The sequence below is a fragment of the Tupaia chinensis genome, unplaced genomic scaffold, assembly GCF_000334495.1.
Source record: "Tupaia chinensis unplaced genomic scaffold, TupChi_1.0 Scaffold000112_1, whole genome shotgun sequence".
Classification (NCBI taxonomy): Eukaryota; Metazoa; Chordata; class Mammalia; order Scandentia; family Tupaiidae; genus Tupaia; species Tupaia belangeri.
In genome coordinates this window covers 579878-602058 of record NW_006159576.1, presented here as the reverse complement: position 1 = coordinate 602058, position 22181 = coordinate 579878, and the positions used below count along the sequence as shown (strand labels likewise).

The window sequence follows — 22181 nt, the reverse complement described above, 5'->3', positions numbered from 1 at the left end:
GTTTGAGCATTTCTTCCTAAATCTTGAAGTTCAGTCTGAGTGTTCATAGGAGGAAGTGATCTACAATCTCTCTTCTGTTCTGTTTTCACTCTTAGTGGGTCAGATTCAGTGGGAATTGAGGAATATTCTGACCTTAATCGTATTCAGATGTTTGGATACTGTTCACTTGGACCTGTCTATACACTCAGTGTGTGGAGGCTGAGCAGCTAAGGAATGGAAGTTAAAGGAAAAAAGAAAAGAATTAAAGAAGAGGGAAGAAGAACAAGGAAGAAAGAAAAAAAGATAATAAAAATGTTATATTTTAATTTTAAAAAGCAAAAAAAACATGAAAGCAATATTTCACAGGTCAAGTTCAGTATCCATCTCAGGATGGGCCTGGGTTTGTGTGTCTCCTCAGTGGGAGGGGAAAGGCACAAATTAGCATGATAAAGGAGGGGCTTGAGAACCCAGAGAATACTTTACTTTAAAAAAAAAAAATTAAAAAAGAAAAAACACAGGGAGACAGAGACAGAAAGACGGAGAGAAGGATACAGAGGTAGTTCTTACCCACTAGAAATGAATCTGGAGGGAGAAGGCTCAGCAGAATATCTTCATTTTTAGTCCCTGAAAGCAATATTTCACAGCCCAAGTTCAGTAGCCATCTCAGCTGCAAGGTGGATTTCTAAGGTTATTTTTTCTTTCTGAAATATAAACTAGTTTGTGACATCAGCGTCAGAGTACCCAATTGTAAGAGACAGGAACCAAACCACTGTTTTCCTATTTGCAAACTCACCATTCTGCATACTTCTGACACCAGATATATGGGATTTCTCCTACATACCAAGCAGTTCTCAGTGGCTACCACCTGGGTGTTCTATAATTAAATTTGCTTAAGTAAGGCCTCGTACACACTGCACCCCATCTCAGATGCAAGTCTCAAGTCCTGGTTGCGACCTGTACTTCTTTTTTAAAAATTTATTTAATTTTAGTTGTTATTATTATTTTCAAATTTGACCAGAGTGAGACAAAGAGAGGGAAAGTGAGAAAGCAAGCCACCAGGTCTGGGACTCGGAACTGTGGTTGGCCATATGAGAGTCCAGTACCATAACCACCATTCTGCTGGCCTTGTGACCTGTACCTCTGACCACCTGGCAATAAATTAGGGGTTACCATGATATGTTTCTTATATTTGATTCATTTGCTAGAGCTCAGGGGGACACCTCACTTGCATGTATCTACTTGTTACACAAAATACTGTAAAAGACACAAATGGATAGCCAGCTGAAAAGGCACATGAGATTCCAGAAAGGCAAACAATAGCCCTAGCCCTGTGGAGTTGGGGTGTACCACTCTCCCGGCATATGAATGTGTGTCACATTTAACAGCTCAGAAGCTCAGTTTTATGGAGGCTTTATAAAGCAGGCATTGTTGATTAAATCATTTGACCTGGATGATGAGTTCAGCCCTCTCAGCTCCTCACTCCTCCCCAGAGGTCACAGTGGAACTGAAAGTTCCAGCCTTCTGATTACGTGGTGGTTCTTTTGGCACCAGCCTCCATCCTGAGTCTGTCCAGGAATCCCCACTGTGGATCATCTCATTAGCATACCACAAAGACACATCACTTTGAGGAATTCAGGTTATTGTAGGAGCTATGTGCTAGAAAACAAACACAAAATATTCTTTTATTGGTTATAAGTCATAATCACACTGGGATATCCAGATGATAGACCGATCCTCCTTGACTTATGATGGGGCTACAGGGTTAAGTCCAGATAAAACGACTGTAAGTCCAAAATGCGTTTAGTACACTTAACGTGGTCACAAGGAGGCACCCAGGTCCATCGGGGGACAGAAAGAGGGAGGAAGAAGCATCACAGAAGGCTGTATTGTGTTTTTCTGGGAAGGAGTGGGCAAGGCAGGAGAAGGAGCTGGCTGAGTTTGGGACTGGCTAGTGGGAGTGATCTTAGCAGGCTCTGGGATAGAACGATTGCTTCTAGTTGTCTGACGCCTGACCCGTCAGTGGTCTGGAGTTGAGCCTTTGTTGGTCAGGGCTCCACTCTCCCAAGTGGAGAATGGAGAATAAGGAATTAGCTCAAGCTCCTATTAATTTCAGTTGGGGAAATTTCCATTTCTTTCCTCAACAGAAGGGAGAAATGAGACCAAGCATTTCACTTCTCAATTTCAGTGCATGGCCATGATCTGGGGCAGGCTAAAGCTGGGAGTAGATCGTGGAGTGGAGACCCTGTTAGAGGGGTTTTTTTCTGACACTCAGAAAGAAAAAGAAAAAGAGAGAAAGAAACTTAAAAAAAAAATAATTCAGGTAAACTGTATATTGTTCTTTATATAATGAATTCAAAAACATTGAGATGAAGAAAGGGTTGGGGCACCTTGTAACCATTTGGGTGTTAGTTTGGGCACTGTTAACGAAAGTATGCCTTCCAGCAGCTATCCTGGACACAGCTGTGGATGTAACCACAGTCTCATGCTTTACTCAGGCCATTACAATGGAAATAGACTTGCGTTTCACAGACTGCTGAGCTGCTTTTTTAAAATCTTTAGAATCATACAGCATGTGACATTTTGAGACTGACTTCTTTCGCTTAGCATGTTTCAAGATTCATCCATGCCGGGAACCAGCAGTTGGTGTAATGGCTACGTCGCTGGACTCCCACGTAGTTGACCGCGGTTCACGTCCCGGACCTGGTGGCTTAAAAACTCACGCTAGGTGCGTGTGCGTGTGTGCGTGCCCAAGATCCCGAGAGGAGAATGGAGGAGAAGGGATTTCGGCGTGACCATCCCCCCTGGGGGGTGATTTCTCGCTTTCTGTCTCTATGTCTCTCTTTGTCTGGCGAGCGCACGCGCCCTATAGCGAAAATCTCTCCAAAAAAAAGGAAAAAGATTCATCCATGTTGTAGCATGTATCATGTATCAGAACTTCATTCTTTTTATGGCTGAGTAATAGTCCACTGTAAATTTATACCACATTTTGTTTCCCCTTCACCTGTTGATGGAGGTTAGTGCTATTTTTCCATATGTTGGTTATTGTGGGTAGTGTTGCTTTTATGTATAAGTATTTGTTTGAATTCTTTTCAGTTTGGAGAGAGATAATGTGCCTAGGAGTGGAATTCTGGAGTATGGTGATAATTCTATGAGTAATTATTTTTGTAAGAGAGCTTTTTGCTACATGGCACTTATATTCATCATAGAGACAGAGAGATAGAAAGCAAGAAATCATCCCCCCAGGAAGGATGGCCACGCCGCAATCCCTTCTCCTCCATTCTCCTCTCAGGATCTTGGGCATGCACCCACACGTTCCCGGCATGAGTTTTAAGCCACCGGGTCTGGGACTCAAACCACTGTTGACTACATGGGAGTCCAGTGACATAACCATTATGCTGTCTGCCGATCCCTGTGTTTAACTTTTTGAGGAGCTTCCTAACTCTTTTCCACAGCAGCTATGCTATTCAACATTCCCACTAACAATATGAAAGTGCTCTAGTTTCTCTACATATTTTACACTATTTTCCATTTTTTATAGCCATCTTAATGAGTATGTAAGTTGTATTTCATTGTGATATTGATTTGCCCTAATCACTAACTAGGGAAAGTGTTGAACATTATTTTTGTATACTTAGCCATTTATATGCCTTTTGAGAAATGCTGCTCAACTCCTTTGCCCATTTTCAGTTAGGTTGTTTCTCTTCCTGTTGTTTGTTAAGTTGTTAGAATTCTTTATAAGAAATCTGGCTTCAAGCTAGATTATGTAACTGTTCAGGCCCAACCACAGGCCATTATAAACTTTATCCGGGGGACCAGCAGTTAGTACAATGGCTATATCACTGGACTCCCATGTAGTTGACAGCAGTTTGAGTGTCGGACCCAGTGGCTTAAACTTAACACCGAGCGTTTGTGCATGTGTGGCCAAGATTCCAAGGGGAGAATGGAGGAGAAGGGATTGCAGTGTGGCCATCCCCCTGGAGGGTGATTTCTCGCTTTCTGTCTCTTCATATCTCTCTGTCTTTCTGGAGAGCGCATACACCCTGTAGCAAAAAAAAAAAAAAAATCTCTCAAACAAATAAAACTCTATCTGGGGGCCAGCAGGTGGCGTAGTGGTTAAGGCACAGGGCTCCCACATGGCAGGTCACGTTTGAGTCCCAGACCTGGCAGCTTGAAAATTGTAGATGGCGTATGTGTGTGTGTGTCTAAAATCCTAGGCGGAGGAGGGTTTGCATGGCATCCCCCTGGGGGATAATTTCTCACTTTCCCTCTCATTCTCTCTCTCTGGTAAGCACAAGAGCATAGCAGAAACCTAAAAACCAACAAACAACTTTATCTGACACACTCTGTTGAAGGAAGCTGTGTTTCTTATACCAGGTTTGTGAATAGCCAGTGTATACAGTTTTCTGGAGGGAGATAAGGCAATGACTCAGACCCTTTAACCACCCCCTGAAACCAGATCTGCATTTCTAGGCCTGGTGACTCCATTTGGAGTCATTTTTATAGGAGGGGTGGGGTGGGTGGGGGTGGCTGGCCCAAAAGTTTTAAATTTTGATTAAGTTCAATTTATGTGTGTGTGTGTGTGTGTGTGTGTGTGTTTCATGTTTTGCTATGCTTTTGAGGATATCTGAGAATCCATTGCCAAACCCAAGGTCATAAAGAGTGAAGATATACCCTAGTGTTTTCTTCGAAGATTTTTACACTTTTTGCTCTTATATTCAAGTCATGGATTCATTTCGAATTCAGTTTTGTACATGGTATGAGGTAGAGGTCCGTCTTCATTCATTCATTCATATCAAATTATCCCAGTACCATTTGTCAGAAAGATCATTCCTTTCTAATTGAATAAGTATTCCCATTGAAAATCAGTTCACCAGAGCTGACCCTGTAGACTAGTGGTTAAGGGAGTCATATCCCACATGGCCAACTGTAGTTTGAGTCCCAGAGCCAGTGGCTTGAAAAAACACCAAGTGCATGTGTCTGCATACCAAATATTCTGAAGGGATGCAGAAATGGAAGAGAAGGGAATACAGCATGACCATGCCCCATGGGGAGGGCACTGTCTCTCTCTCTCTCTCTCTCTGGTGAATGCACATGCCCTCTTCACATAAAAAAAGAAAAAGAATCAGTTGACTGTAAATGAGAGATTTTCTCTAGACTTTTCACTTTTTTCTTTTCTTACCCTGGGGCACATGCACTCACCAAAAAGAGACAGAGACAGAAAAAGAGAAAATGAGAAGTCATCTCCCACCCGGGGGCGGGGGGGAAGGGATGATGGCCACATCTCAGTCCTTTCTCTTCCAGTATCCTCTTGGGCTTTTAGGAATGCACACACAAACGCCTTGAGTGATTCTCAAGCTGCCGGGCCTGGATCTCAAAACTACGATCAGTCTTATGAGAGCCCTGCTCCTTAATTGCCATACCACTTGTTCGCCCCTGGACTTTCAGTTCTATGCCATTGGTCTATATGACTGCCTTTATGCTGATACAATACTGTTTTTATAACAATTGCTTTGCACTAAGTTTTGAAATTGAGAAGTTTAAGTCTTGTAACATTATTTTTCTTTTTTAAGATTTGGTTGTTTGGGATTCCTTATAATAATTCTTTATGAATTTTAGCTTCCATTTCTACAAAATAGATTGTGAAGATTTTGATAGGAATTACATTGACTTTGTAGATTGCTTTGGGGAGTATTACCTCTTACCGAGGTTTCTAGTACATTAATGTGGGGTATCATTTATTCATGTCTTTAATTTCTTCCAGTAATTTTTTGGGGGAGAGACACTAAACTGTATCTTGTGCCTTTGTGATTATATTTATTCCTAAATATTTTATTCTTTTTGATGCTAGTGTAAATAATTTGGTTTCCTCCTTATGTTTTCAGATTATTTGCTGCTAGTGTATAGAAATAGACTTTTTACATTTTGATCTTCTAGTTTGCAACTTTGCTGAAACAGTCACAAATACATAGAGTATTTTACTTCTTTGTTCTAATTTGGATGCCTTTTCTTTTTCCTGTCTTAATTGCTCTGGCTAGAACTTCGAGACAGTGCTGAATAGAAACAGTGATCTTAGGGGGAAAGCTTTCAGTCCTTCACCATTGGGTATGATATTAGCTATTATATATGGCTTTGATACTAGCTTTACATTGTATTATATTTTTCTTTCATTTGAAATGTACATTGCAAATGTATAGAAAAGTTCAGAGTTGTAAAACAAGTATTTCTTAGAGACTTCCTTCTTGTACCTAGAAAGGATTTTGAAAGAATTTCATCAAATTTTAGAATTAGGTCACTTAAATACATACTACTATGCAACTTTGACAATATTAGTCATGGAAATGAATGACAATAACCAGGCAGAATTAGTTTTTAAATTGATTTGATCAACTTTCCAGTTATTTTGACTTAATCTGATATTTGGTCAAAGCAGATTTGGTATCTATAATAGGAAAATTTAGAAAACATTGACTGTTTTGCTAACATCTCATCAGTAATATAGAATTACAGAACTAGAAGTAATGTCCAGTTTTGAGCTCTGTTCCAGAGAGAATCAGGAGTTGAATATTTTAATTTGGGGAAAAAAAAAAACAATAAACAGGAACACCATAAAGGACATAAAATATTTGTATTATTAAGGACAAGGGGATAATTTTTTTTTTTAATTTAGGCAGACTCAGACCAATTAAATTGTTTTCATAGACCTCTTGTAAAGGAAGAACTTTCTTGCAATTAAGAAATATCTGAAAATGAGCTGCCTTTCCTAGTTGTGAGAGGTGAAGACCGAGGCAGAGGACTCCCTGGAGATGCTGTGGAATGGCAAGCAGAGGTGTTAAGGTGTCCCCCCTTGAAAATATGCTCACTCTACAAATCAGCAACTGGGAAGAGGAATTCAAGAATTCCTATTATTGTGATCTAATAAAAAATACCACCCAAACAAACACTACTAAAAACAGCCAATACCTTCCTGTCAGCAAGGACAGAAGTTGCTGTAGAAATGAAATCTGCCGGTAACAATCCATTATTAGAATACTGACTGACATGATAAAGAAATCCAATGCCAGTAGGATCAAGAGAGATTAATTGCAAGGGGAGATTAAAAAATAAAACACAGGGGCCAGCTGGTGGCACAGAGGTTAAGGTGGCTGAATACCACATGGCCAACTTTGTGGTTCAAGTCCTAGACCTGGCAGCTTGAAAAACACGCTGGATGTGAATGCATGCATGCCCCAAAGGAGAAATCCCAAGAGGAAAAAGAAGAGATTATGGTGTGGCCATCCTCACGGGGGTAATTTCTCATCTCTCTCTCTTTCTCTCTCTCTCTTTTTCTCTGTCTGAATATGCACCCTATAGGAAAAAAATAGAACTTAAAAAATTCTAGTTACTGAAGGGTAACTATGATTTCATGATATATGAATATACAATCACTATATATGTGATATGTGATTTTACACACACACATCAACATGATATATATGCTGCTTTTTTTGTCCATAGTTCCTGGTTCATAAGCATTTCGCCTTTGTCCTTGGTTCTAGAAGCTTCCCAAAGTATTCCACAGAAATTTGAATTATACTCTAATCTTCCCCCACCCTTCTGTTTTAGAACTGCTTGTAAACAAATTTAGAAACCTCTTTTTGGGAGAAGTCTTGCCCCACACCCCAGGGGAAGAAATGCTGCAGAGAGAGGCCAAAAAGTATCTGCACAGTTCTTGCTGCATTTCCCACTCAAGTCTGTTTCCTAGATTTTACCCTTTTTGTCCAATCATGTTTCTATCAAGTTGTCCATTGTCAGTTCAGTGAGGTCTCCATAACAGTTCAGGCTCAGAATGGCAGGGTCTGCAGAGCTGGACTGCAGAACTCATGGAGGTTTTGGAGGGAGGTGAACATGCTGGGGAAGTGTTGCATTCCAGCTCCGAGAGACTGAAACACCTGGGCTTGGACCCTTTCAGACTTCACCCTATATATATATCTCATCATTGGGCTGTTAATTAAAAAACAATTTTTGCCAGAGAGCATGTGCACTTGCCAGAGAGAGAAAGAGAGCGAGAGAGAACCCCACAATGGGGAATTGTCATGTCACAGTCCCTTCCTTCCTCCATTTCTCATCCTTTTAGGATTTGGAACATGTGCCAGCTATGTTTTTTAAGCTGCTGGGTCTGTTTTTCATACACTTGGCCATGTGGGATCCTGCTCCCTAATCATTTGTGGCATTGGCTGTAATTTATAGTCTTTTAAAATAAACCGGCAAATGTAATAAAGTGTTGCCCTGAGTTCTGTGAGCTACTCTATCAAGTTAGTAGAATTCAAGGAAAGGGTCCTGGGAGCCCCAACTTGTAGCCAGTTGGTCAGAAGTTCCAGAGGCCCAGAGCCAGACTGGGTCTGGCATCCGAAATGGGGGCAGTCTTGTGGGACTGAGCCATCAATTTGGGGATTTGCTGCTCTCTCCAGGTAGACAGTGTCAGAACTGATTGAGTTAGAGGATGCCCAGCAGGTGACTGCTGCAGAGTTGCTTACTTGCTGATGTGGAGAAACCTCCACACATCTGGGATCGCAGAAGTGATCAGTATTGAGAGAGAAGAGTGGAAAAGTTTGTTTTTCTGACACATTAGCATATATAATTAGGGGGACCAGCAGATGGCGTAATGGTTATATCACTGGACTTCCACATAGGCAACCATGGTTTGAGTCCCATACTGGGGTTCCCAGACTAGAAACTCACACTAGGTACATGTGCATGTGTGCCCAAAATCCTGAAGAGGAGAATGGAGGAAAAGGGATTGCAATATGGCCATCCCCCTAAGGGGGGTGATTTCTTACTTTCTGTCACGATGGTGAACATATGTGCCCTATAGCAAAAATCTCTCTCTTAAAAGAAAAAAAGACCAAACTAGCTTAGTCTGAGGTAAAATTGTGACATAGTGACGCAGGGACGTGGAGGTACAGGGATGATCAGACCCAGCACCCACTGTGGGACACAGGTTCTCGTCTCATGTTCACGAAGAATTAGAGACACAGACACAGAGAGGGGATAGCAAGCAGAGAGTTTATTGAAGGAGAGGGAAGGAAGAACAGAGTTCCCAAGCAGGCAGCAGGTCTCAGAAAATGGTTTGCCAAAGAACTGAGGTGAGGAGTTTTTACCTGGGTTACAGGGGCTTTTCTCAGGCTCCTGGTTTTGAGACTTCTTTAGTCTCTAAGAAGATGGCTTTCTGTGGTTGAGAGAAGCAGCTTGCAAAGACTGGCTGTCATATTGAGGAGAAATGCCAGCTCATTGATAAGCTTAGTGCTTGAAGCTAGTGAATCATCTGTAGGGAGTGCTGTTATGGGATGGGGGAGTTGAGCTGCATTGTACAAAATCCTCTGTTCTTTGGACCCAGATCTCTAAGATTAGAGACCCGCCCTGAGTCAAAACCACAAATACTGGTAAAGTAGAAAAAGTTTTAATAGGAAAGTGAGGATTTTTAATAGAAAAGTACATGCCCATGCCTCAAAGGCATGTAGGTGGACAGCTGCCAGAGGACAACTGCATTGGGCATAGGGCTAGGTGTTACTTTTATTTGGGGATATGGTGATTAATACTAAGCAGGGAAGGTTTGTCATATCTGGATTCTTTGACTTGTTGAGCTTTTCCTGCGCTTATGCCTTTCTCTTAGGTGAGTAATTTGTCTAATCACGCATGCTCCGTGTGGTCTTTGAAGGTTTGAGCATCTGTATCTGGATGAGCTGCCCAATTAGTTTATTGCCCCAGTGGGAATCAGGATGTTGACTTAACATCCAATCCCATCCAGGCAGTAAATTTCTGTATGTATATTTGTGATGGCAGGAGGGAAGATAATGCCCTCCTCTGTGCCAGGAGCTGGGTAGAAGGAAGTAGTTCTCCAAGTAGGTCTGATTGTAACTCCTATAAGTTGTGATTGACATGGCAGATGTCCTTCTGCTAGTATCTTAGGGCTGCCCACTCATTTCTAGCTAACTGCCCACCACAGTATCACTACCAGTCTGGAAATTTCTTTTTGTGATGTCAGGGGTCACTTTATCGGGCAGATGCAAGAGTAAATTACTACTCAGGGTCTTTTGCTCTTTTGCTTAGGTGTCCTCATTTCAAACAAGCTGTAAGCAACTCTAGCCTAAAAGCAGTTCTCTCTGTGTGAGCAAGCAGTGAGAGCTCTTGCCAATACTTGATTTTAGTGAGAGCAGTGAATGATTTTTATTAAAAGCTTGACCAGAGTGACTCCATCTTGTAAGTTGACTCTATCTTCACATATGTGTTATGTCCATTTCACATCACAATGACTCTTCCTTGGGGGCCTCTGCCCTACACCTACTCACTGGGTCTAACTCCTGTCTCAATAGTCCTGGCATGGAATAGGCGCATTACTCGCAGCTTCCCACCCTTCGCTTACTGTAATGTTCTTTTGTTAACTGCTAAGTGATAAGCAGTCCTTTCTTATTTTTCCATTTTATTTACATTACTGTATATTGTGCAGCATACAAAAAGAATCATCTCAGCATGAATATACTGCATATTAGTCCAAAGATATTACTATACACATCATCCTTAACACATAATTTTACTTCTGTTTGTTGAATTTTTTTTCCCCCGATTCGCTCCCTCCTGTTTCCGACTCAGCAGTCATTTTTAAGAATTGGGGCTCTGCCAATTTCCTGTCCCCTCTTGAGTGTTCAGTTCTTTCGGGAGGACTGTTCAGCCTCTTAATATCCTCCAGCCTGTTTTTGACTTTTTTTTTTTTTAAGTTTGCTATAAGGCATGTGCGCTCCTCAGACAGACAGAGATAGAGAGGGAAGGTGAGAAAATACCCTCTGGGGGGATGGCTGCACTCTCCTCCTTCTCTTGGGATTTTCGACACACTCGCACACATGCCTGGAATGGTTTTCAAGTCGCAGGTTTGGGACTCAAACCACAGTTAGATATGTGGGATCCAGTCCTCTAAACCTCCAACACCAGCTGGCCCCCTACCTATTCTTTTAACTCCCAAACCAAATAAAACAAGAGCCATCTATTCTAGTTTCTTACTCCTTGGATTAGACCATTTTTACATAAGCCATCTTCTGCTTAAGGGGAGGCCCTTCGGAGATGAGACTGCTCAGCCCAGCCCCTCAAATGAAGGACCATAGCATCCAACTTTGCTTTTGTTGGCAGCAGTATGGAATTATAGAAATTGTGCCTCAGTCTTCTCCATGTGCCTGTGTTTGAACTTATACAGCTTAGTACTACTCCTATGTTGTTGTCTGTGCTAAGAAACCATCATTGTTGATATTTCTCTCAAATAGCAAAAAATATATATATTTTAAGTCCCAGTGTTATCTAATTGTATTAAGAATTTTTAATACATCTAAAATGATGCAGCATGATGAAGAGGTTAACTGCACTCCGTGTTCACTGCAGCATTATTCGCAATAGCCAAGATGCGGAATCAAACTAAATTTCCATCAGTGGATAAACGATGTGTGCATATAATCAATGCAATACAACAATCCCTTCAAAAGAAGAAACTCCTGTCATTTGTAGCAACATTAATAAATCCATTATCAATGAAGTGAACTAAGACACAGAAAGACAGATACTACACGATCTCACTTATATGTGGAATCTAAGAGTTGAACTGATACAAGAGGAGAATGGTGGTTACCAGAGATTGGTTGGGGTAGTGGGGAGTTGAGGTGATTTCTCTCTCTGGTGAGTGCATGCACCCTACAGCAAAAATCTCTCTTAAAAAAATGTATCTGACCAGCAGTCTTGCAGTGATTTAACATTTCCTTTTCCCTAGGGAAAAGTTAACTATTGGATGCCACCAGCTGGTTGAGATGGGATATACCATGCAGCAGTGCAATGCATCTGTCTATATGGAGGCCAGAAAGAGGGGCTGGTGTGAAGACACACTCAACCACAGGACCTAAGCGTTGATTTGTAACTTAAAAGGAATTAATACATTTGTCTTAAAAAAATAACAGTAGCATTCAACCTGGTCACTTTTCTGAGTCAAACCGAAGAGAATGATAAGAAAGTTTATAGGTACAAAAAAGTGATTGCCTATTACTAGCTCCTTGAAGCGCTAAAACAATCTAACACATCCATTGTGGGATAAACTGCGGACTCAAATTTTGTGGAACTGACAGTACCTCCTTACCTCTACTCCTGATCCGAGCCACAATCTCCAAGGAAGGAAGAGCCATCTCTAGCCATCCTCAGGCAGAAGCTTCTGTGGCATCAGAAGCAGGCTCAGGGCCCAGCAGTAGCATCTCCAACCCTCAGTATGGGCATGTGACCAGATCATGCCAAAGCCTAAAGACTAGTACGTGACCATGCTCTCCACATTCCGTCAGTGAACTTTTACCCTGGGCTGATTCTGTGATCAAGCTATCATCCATGTGGACCTGGTGAAATTAATACCTGTGTACCCCCAACTCCCTCAAGGTAATGAAAGCCAAAATCTGACTGTAGTGTGCCTACTTCCTGTCTAGCCTGTTTTCTGAGCTCGTACCTTTTCAGTGTATGTCTAATGGGGCAGAGCATGGTGAGCCCTGTGTGGAGTTCCCTCTTAATGTGAAGCAGCATGAATTTATAAAATGACATGAATGCGATTGATGTCTGCCCCCTGAAACCTTATTTAAGTATACAGTAAGTTGGAAATCCTTGTTTATTAGACTGTATTATGCTCCTGTTAATACATTAGATTAAATCAAATTTGGTATTCTATTCTAAGCAGTACTTTATTTTTCAAAAGCAATAAATTTATTTTTAGTAAGACTTTGCTTTTCATTTTGTATCCAAATTGTGTTTCTGAAACGTGTATAAAGTACAATAAAAATGATCTTCTCTGGGCCAGTCGGCATGGTGGTTAGGGCAGCTGGACCTCACATGGCTAAAGGTGTGACCCAAGTCCAGAACCCAGTGGAGCTTGGAAAACATACTGAGTACATGTACATATGTGCCCAAAATCTGAGAGGATAATGAAGGGATTGCAGTGTGTCCAGTACTCCAGAAGATGATTTCTCTCTGGGGAATACGCATGATCTATAGCAAAAAAAAAAAAAAGTGATCTCTCCAGTAAAAAATATACTCACCACGTTTGCTAGCAGTTAGTGCAGGACCTGCTAGGCCTTCTTTGCCAGGTTAGGAAATTGCACCAACCCGTGGATGGGGCCTAGGATGCCCATCTGGGCAATCAGAGAAGCCTCAGAGGAGCATCTCTGCTTTCTGCCTCTTTCTTTCTTTGTTCTTGAGGAGTCAAAAATACATCATCCTCAGCCCCCACCAAAAGAACATTATTCGTTATTTCTCTCTGAACTTCTAGTTATTGTTTCACTCTGCTCTACTACCTCTATCTTATATTTTAAATACGCTTTTCATGACTTCCTTTCATTCCTATCACCTGCGTACACCTTATATATTTCACCCTTATGTACATGAGTTTTAATTTTTTAGCTTGTATCTTTTACTTTGTATATTGATTCATGTTATTTTTACTTTTTAAACATCTCCCAGAGTGCACATGCACTCACTGGAGTGAGAAAAAGGAAAGGAAAGAAAGCAAGCATCAGTCTTGCCCCAATCCCTTCTCCCCCATCTCTCCCTCCGTCCAGGATTTTGGTCATGCACTGATGTGTCTTGAGTATTTTCTAAGCTGGCAGGCCTAAGACAAACATGGAGTTAGCCATGGGGGACCAGCCACTTTAACCGCCATGCCACAGGCTGGCCCATTTTACCTATTTTTATTTGTGGCATGAGGATGTCCTTTAATAACTTTTCCACTCTTTTGGTTTAGAAACATTGTTTAGAACTGTTTACAATTATTTTAGCCTTTCTTTATTTTGAAATGTCCGGACTTTTTAATATATATATTTTCCCTCTTCCTTATTTTATCTTAATCTTTTTTTAAAAATTATTTTTTAATTTGACTTGAGAGAAAGTGGGAAAGCAAGCCACCAGGTCCAGGACTCAAACTGCAGTTGGCCATGTGGGAGTCCAGTGCTCCAACCACACCACTTGCTGGAGCCTCTTAAACTCTTATATTCTCCTTATTGTCCGAGAAGTGAAGGATTCCTTTTTCAACCACCCTCCATTTTTTTCTTCCTTCTCCAGGTCCTCCCTCTGGGTTGGAATATTTAATTTGGCTCATGCATCATAAGCCTCACCTTGCAAAACATGTTTCAATGGAAAAATTACATTCTTAGAGGAGGATCTTTAGGCTTTTAAAATTTCTCTTCGGCATGTAGAGCTAGTTTTTTGGGTAGAAACTACCATAAGCATGCCACAAATCAGGAGGCACTGATTGGGAGTCACACCAGAAAAGGGACCCTGTACAATGCCCTTGGCCTTGCCTTCATGAGGACCTGGTGATCAATGTCATGAGGCATCTGTGAGGATTATTCAAATAGTCCATACTTAGGTACCTGACACCATTTTACACAAGCTTTTTCCCAGCTTACTCCATGCCCCCCCTCCCTTTTACTACCAGAGGGTGTGTGGGGGGGGTGGGATGGGAAGGGCTGGTCACTGCAGTCTTCCCCCAGTTCTCTATCCTGTTAGGATGCTTCATGTGCCCAGCATTTTCCAAGCCAGGACTGAAACTCTGGTTGGCCATGTGAGATCCTGTCCTTTTGAGTTTCATTCCTATCTGTCTTCACAACTCTACTATTGACTCATGGTTATGCTTAATTAACTACATTAGCCCAGCGTAGACCCTGCAAGGTCAGTGGGAATGAAAGGATTCCCTAATGTGACTTCTAGTGAGACTAAAATATGGACATTTCTTTGTCCTTCTTTAAAACTGGCTCCTTTAGAGACTAAGTAATACTTTTTTTTTTTTTAAATAAGTATTATTATTTTTAAATTACCAGAGAGAATGGAGGGGGAGTGGGAAGGCCACCAGGTCCAGGACTTGAAACCACCACACCACCTGGTGACCCCAAGAACTTAAGTATACTTTTGGTTAAGCTAGAAAGTAAACTTTTTTTCAAGTGTAGCATGGCACATCCATCCCCCGCCCCCCCCAAAAAAAATCCCGAATACTGTTGTCGTTAGTGCCCATCCCCACCTCAGGCCATGGTGTGTTCATTTTTCCTATTCTAGAATGTTCTGTAAGTGGAGCCTGTGCAGCGAGGTTTTTACTCAGTATAATCCTTGAGCCCATCCATGCTGTGTCTCTGCATTTATTCCTAGCACTGCACTGCATAGACATGCAAATGCATTTACCATGTAGAAGGCTACAGTTCTGGGTGATTATGAATAAAGCTGCTCTATTCAGTTTGTGAATATGTTCCATTTCACTTAGGTATGTGCCTTCAAATGGGGTTAGTCACTGAGCATAAAAACCTGCCAAACTCTTTCCAGCATGCCTGTTTTTTGCGATTCCTCCACTAAGTTATGAGCATTCCAGCTGCTCTGTATCCTAACCAGAATTTGGCCATTCATTTTTTTTTTCAAGAGGTTTTTGTTATAGGGCGTGTGCACTCGCTAGAAAGAGACAGAGAGACAGAAAACAAGGAATAACTCCCCAGGGAGGATGGCCACGCCGCAATCCCTTCTCCTCTCGGGATCTTGGGCACGCACGCACACGCGCCTGGCATGAATTTAAGCCACTGGGTCTGGGACTTGAACTGTGGTTGACTACGTGGGAGTCCAGCGACATAACCATTATGCCAACTGCTGGTCCCCAGGTCATTCAGTTTTTAACAGATGTATTTAATTTACATTTTCTTAATTATTTGGCCATGACCATCTTTTCATGTTCTTACTGGCATCCATTTATCTTCTTTGGCAAAGTGTCTTGTTCTAATATTTTGCCCATTTTAAACCTAGATTGTTCTGTTGAGTTTTGAGAGTTCTGGATACAGATTCTTCATCAGAAGCCTATATATTTAAAGGCTGGGTACCACTTTTGGATAAGACAGTTTAATACAACAGATGGTCAGGATTAAGGAGTAACCTTAATGTGTATCAGAGTCCACTATTTTACTGGCCATTATGCTAATGAGTTGAAGAACCCAGGACATCCACATGGGTTATGTCCCTGTGACTCAATATATCATTTTAAGACTCTCGAGAAACATCTGGTTTTATTATGAAGGCTATTTGTGCTTTCTAGCAATTACTCCTTTTTAATTTACTGATACTGATTTAAATTAAGGATACCCATTTACAGAATCAAATTTGTAGCTCAGCCTGAACAAGGATTTAATATACTGGTGTTTCCTTCTTTTTCCATTTTCACCTAATTTACCTCGTATCTATGTCTCACTGAACTCCTCAAACCTTGTTTTGAAACAAAGGAAACAAGTTACTGATCCTATAGAGCCAAAATTTTCTAATTCACATTTTCCTGAGGGCAGCTGTGGAGTCGTAGAAATATTTTATTAGGACTCTTCCGTCTTTACTTCAATTTTAACAGTTCTGAGGTTGAGGGAAATTATAGGTTGAACACACCTATTTATTAATTAAGCAAGGATCCTAGCACCGTATCACATCCTCAGGTCCGTGTTTTTTCCCTGAAATATGACATATGACAAAGAACGTATGACAATATTTGAAGCCAAAAATCAGAACCCTACATTGAAAGTCGTGTAATAAAGAAAATTCTTGCCTGAGTACAACCAGTCATTTGGTTAACTCAAAGTACATATTTTATAGTTTTGCTACCATTTTAAAAAACCTAGTATTTTAATATGCACTACTATAACTGATTGCAAAAACTACTGAAAACTCACTTATTAAACCCCCCCAAAATCCCACAGTTATGCTCAGGCTGTGTCACATTTCTTCTCCCCTGAAGAAAACATGTATTTTTTTTAGATATGGATAAAGAGCTAACAACTGGTTGCTAAGCACTGGTTTGTTTTATTTTTCCTTTATGGAGATTTATGTTCATGAGGACTGACTACAGTTACTTTTAATATATCAGGGGACTTCAAAAAGCTTGTGAGAAAATAGAATTAAAGTATAAATTTATTTTGGCATGAAAAAATTTGACATCCATGCAGTTTGTTTATAATATGCATTTTCTATGGATTTTTTTGAAGACTGCTCTTAACTTTCAGCCACCAAACTACCTGTTTGGCATCAATGGTAACGTAGGAAAACTCTGACCCACCCTCATTTGACTTTAAGCTTGCTACTTACAAAATGAGAGGTGATTTTAAGGCTTTGAATGCTGAATCCTCAACTAAAACTTTTATTTCCTCGTGCTGAATAGAACATAAAAAGATCCATATGAAAACAGTCAAATTCAAATCTGGTAGCCTAAGTTATGGTCCATCCAAATCTGGTACGGATGGATGGATGCTCAGGAACTATAGTTACCAGGTGAACTGATTTACTTTCTTGGTCGCTTTTTTGTGGAACAGATGAAGAGAAATAAGGTGGCAAAGTACTAGTGGGACATTTGGAGACATCCCTAATTTTCTTCCTAAGCCAGTTGGTTCATTAAAAATCTATGCACTTGTGTCTTCTGTGTGAAAATATCCTTACATCACTCATTTCAGAAGTAGGATGCTAGGTGAGTGTTTTTCACAAATACTTTCAGTTAATCATTACTGGAAAAAAAAATTCTCCATACTTTTAGCAACGAAAGAGTACACAACAACATTGGGATATTAATCCCATGGTGCAAGGATTTCCTGCAAAGTACCTTTAATGTGTTTGCATCAGGAGCAAGCATAAGGACGTGCTAATTTTGGCACCATTAAGTTAGGTGTGTAGCAGTACACATCAGACACCAAGTCATCCCAACCAATATTTATCAATGTGAATAGAAATACTGAACAAAAACATAGTTCTGCTAAAGGCTGCATTCACAAACCTATACAGTTCAAAGCAATCTTTTCACAGTTGAGGGCTGCCATTTGGGATTGTTCTGTTAATGATTAAAACAGGATTTAGAAGATAAAATACTTCATTGTTCTTTACTGCTACATACTGAATGTCTAACTTTATAAAACATACCCTCAGCAAATCAAAGTATTTAAGACCAGTGTTTTAAAAACAAAAGAATCACAGCTATGTTACTGTTCAGCAACTCCATTCAAATAAACATTGGTACTGTATTCTTAAAAAACAAAAAAACCCAGCTGAGGCAAAAGCAGAAGCTTGCATTTTGGGTGTCTAAAAGAAACACCCCATGTGCATACTTTAAGACTGCCACCTGCTTCAGTAACTTGGATCTGCCATTTAATCTTCAACAGGTAAAGCATTCTACTGAGAATATAAAAAGTTATAAAAAGGCAATCAGAAAAGATTAAATATTGGTAGGCATGTCAGCTTTCTTTTAATAAAAACAAAAATAGTTACTGTCATCTATTTAAATAAGTATCTTTTGTTATAGAGTGTTCCAGTTATTGAAAAAGGGCCCTTAAAAAACCCAACTGCCTACTATGTCTTTAAACCCTACCCCTCACTCCCCATTGTACACATTTGAGGGCAGAGTCATTTAATGTGCAAACTGGCAAAACAAATGTGGAGGAGAGGGGACTTCTTGAAATGATATGCCCAATCAATTCTTGGTTTATTCTTTTACAATATCAACTTCCAAAAAAGTAAAATAACCAAAGAAGTCTTAAAAATACACAAAACAGACCTTCATCTTTGCATTCCTTTCCAAATAAACACAAAAAAGTATGTACAGCAAGTTTAATATGCAATATGCAAAAGCTCTGTGTTGCTGTTAGCAACCTCTATACCCACCCACCCTCCTTATTCACAAGTGTACCTCTACTAAACACAATTACATCACTAAGCCTGTTAGTTTGAGAGGGTCTTAAATTTGTTAAAATTGGAAAATCTTTGTATAGGGGCTCCACTCATTTGACTCAAGGTTATAGACTTCCACCGTATTTAGAAATTCATTGCCATCAAATCCTCCCACTGCATAAATGGTGTTCCCTACAGTTGCAATCCCAGCGTTGCTCCGTGGTGACGTCATATTTCCCATCATCTTCCATTCATTTCTAGTTGGATCATACATCTCTACACAACTGATGGCATGAGAGCCATCAAAGCCACCACCTACAAACAGCTTTCCTGAAAGAGAAATGAGACAGGGTAAATCTAGAGAGGCTCAAGTGTAAGGAAGAAAATCCTAGGTCTGTCTTTCGCTGCCGCCCCCGCCCCCCATCAGTTGTTTTTAAACAGAAATGCCTGTTCATTCTGTTAAAGTTTTTAAGTGCCTATTAACATGGCAACACACATATTCTGCAAACAGGAGACACAAACTGACTAAAATGAATAAACACCTATTCCCACATGGAACTTGGGCAATGTATAAGGGAATGGGAGGAGAAACAGAAGCAGCAGTAGCTGCATAAACTAGAACCCTCACAAAAGAGACAACTGAGTTCCTCTCATTACCGTCTCAGAGATGAGCACATGAGAGGCACAGAGAAGCTGGCCAGCTCACCTAGGGATGCAGCTACTCAGTGGAAAACCTGAAGAGTTCTGTGTATTGGAATTCCTTAGTCTAGTGCACAGAATGAAGAACTGAAATAAGTTACAGGACAACAGATTTCAGCTAAGTGAAAACATTCTAGTGCTTTATGACTATATAAAATTTTTTGTACAGAAATTTCTTAGGAAAACAGTTCTGACCCTTTTCAAATACACATGCAAAGCAGTTAGTATTTTAGAAGTAATTCCCAATAGATCAAATGTTAGTGCTAAACAATATAGCTTAGAAAAAAAAAATTATCACTGATTCTCAGATTCATTCTATGCATTACTATCACTTGGTCAACCTCTGCCCTTGATCTGAAATACACTGACAAGGCTCACAGGAAGCTGCAGGCCTGTAGGCCCCTTGCTGCTGTGTCTACACACCTGTGCTCTCCCTAGTTATTAAGTCATAAATAAGCTGAACCTTAGCTTTGTTCCAACAAGTTTATATTATGCTAACTACAATTAGACTAAGTTTACTACTTTGGAAAGATCTGTTAGAAGAGTCTACAGGTTTTCATTTCCGACTAGGCATAGCATAGACAATTAGGGATTTGTATTTACTTTGGTTTGCAAATCAGACTATTTAAATTGTGGGTCTATCAACAGGGAAACTCAGAATCCAAGATGATGTATTCTGACTATGGTTTATGGGATAAAATGACTTCAAATTTCATCAAGTGCACCCATCAAAAGGCTGGTGAATTAACATGTTTATCTATCAAGTATTAGTCTCTGACTAAAAATGACATTTCTAAAGGACAAACTGCCAGTCACCACTGCACCAGAAAAGATGGCCGCTTCTGAGTAATTTTCTGGGGATTTTAGAACATTACCACTGTCTATTCTTCATCTCTCCAAATCCCGATACTCACCGTCAAGAACAGCTACTCCAGCTCCTCGCCTAGCCACATTCATGGGAGCAATTAAAGTCCAGGTGTTATTTTCAGGATTATACCGTTCTACTGTATTCAGACAATTCCAAGACTCTGCACCTCCGATTATGTACAAATAACCGCCAAGCTCACAAACTGCAGACTGGTGTCTACCTATAAAAGTCAGTCAAACCAAGATTTACATCTCCTAAAACTCTGAAGTGTGTACTACACATACTGATGATTCACTGGTCTTTGAAAAAAGAAATGAAAATAAATCCTTAAGGGGGGGGGGGAAATAAATCAACTTACGAATGTTAAGAGGAGCACAGCTTGTCCACAACTTTGTTACAGGATCAAATACATCACAATTTTTCAGTCCTTTCTGACCATATGGATCAGAGCCACCAACAATGTACAATTTTCCATTCAGGGCACACACTCCTATGAAAGTATAAAGTATGGTTATACATTGATAGCTGAATTACCATATTTAAACACTGAGTATCTCAGAAGAAAATTATTACCTGCATTACAACGGTTAGTTCTCAACTCTGGAACAGGAATCCAGTCATCTATATTTGGATCATACATCTCTCCACAACTCAGGTCATCTGAGTGGCCGTTTGAACCACCTACCACATAGAGTTGACCCTGTGCCCACAAGTGAGAGATAAGAACTCTTCCCACTGTGAAGTTATGAGGGAAAAAAGCTAAATATGGGTTGCTTTGTAGCATAATACACTTACCATGAGAACAGCCATTTGAAATCGGGCCCTTGGGGTTCTCATGGGAGCAAGGAAAGACCAATGATCGGTATGTGGATCATAGCATTCAACTGTTCGAAGACACTCCTCTCTGTTATAACCACCTGGTAAAAGAACCACAGAGATTTATGCTTAAAATATTAAACTGAGGGGCCAGCAGATACGTCACGATTCCCACGGGGTTGACTACGGTTAAGTCTCAGACTGGAGGCTTGAAAATCATGCTGGGCATGTGTGCGTGGGTCCCCAGGATCCTGGGGTGAGAATGGAGAAGGGATTAAGGCGTGGCCAGCACCACTGAGTGGGTGATTTCTCACTTTGTCTTTCACGGTCTCTGCCTCTCTCTGGTGAAGCACACATGCCCTACGGCAAAGACCTCTTAAAAAAATAAACTGCCAGTTTCCAGTCCAGAATGATGTAAGTAATCTACACACTAGGAAGAAGTATTTGTAACAGTTGAGAGTAATGTTATTATCGGCATGAGTAAACTGAATGAGTTACATTATCAGCACAAGTACACAGAATAATGTTGGCTTAAAATTAGGAGAAAGATTTATTCACTTTACAGTTTAAAAATCAGACACACTGGAACCAGCAGTTAGCGTAATGGCTATATCATTGGACTCCCATGTAGTCAACTGCGTTTCGAGTCCTGGACCCGGTGGCTTAAACTCACGCCGGGCACGTGTGCTTGCGTGCTCAAGATCCCGAGAGAATGGAGGAAAAGGGATTGCGGCATGGCTATCCCCCCCGGGGGTGATTTCTCGCTTTCTGTCTCTCTATCTATCTGTCTTTCTGGCGAGCGCACGTGCCCTATAGCAAAAAAAAAAAAAAAAAAAAACCATATACACTGCCCTTAAAGGCCTAACAAAACATTACTCCTTTTTAATTTACTGATACTGATTTAAATTAAGGATACCCATTTACAGAATCAAATTTGTAGCTCAGCCTGAACAAGGATTTAATATACTGGTGTTTCCTTCTTTTTCCATTTTCACCTAATTTACCTCGTATCTATGTCTCACTGAACTCCTCAAACCTTGTTTTGAAACAAAGGAAACAAGTTACTGATCCTATAGAGCCAAAATTTTCTAATTCACATTTTCCTGAGGGCAGCTGT

General features: G+C 40.5%; 2 protein-coding genes across 6 annotated transcripts in view; one reads left to right on the top strand and one right to left on the bottom strand.

The window, feature by feature from the left end:
* SWT1 (SWT1 RNA endoribonuclease homolog) overlaps nt 1-12744 on the top strand; it is a 134133-nt gene extending 121389 nt beyond the window's left edge. For 3 of the 5 annotated variants that reach the window (XM_027770083.1, XM_006143863.3, XM_027770082.1), the window contains exon 19: nt 11765-12744. In XM_027770083.1, the coding sequence (XP_027625884.1) occupies nt 11765-11894 (130 nt within the window). In that variant the 3' untranslated portion in view covers nt 11895-12744. Of the gene's footprint in view, nt 1-11382 lie in introns of all 5 variants that reach the window. The other 2 variants (XR_003548640.1, XM_014586059.2) reach the window with 2 other exon arrangements.
* Nucleotides 12745-17608: 4864 nt separating this feature from the next.
* Nucleotides 17609-21209, bottom strand: LOC114006982 (influenza virus NS1A-binding protein-like). The gene is made up of 5 exons (XM_027770081.1): nt 21044-21209; nt 20822-20948; nt 20607-20738; nt 20295-20468; nt 17609-19011 (listed from the first exon to the last, which is right to left on the bottom strand). The coding sequence occupies exons 1-5, from the start codon at nt 21083-21085 to the stop codon at nt 18758-18760; spliced, it is 729 nt and encodes a 242-aa protein (XP_027625882.1). The 5' UTR covers nt 21086-21209; the 3' UTR covers nt 17609-18757.
* Between the last annotated feature and the right edge of the window lie 972 nt (nt 21210-22181).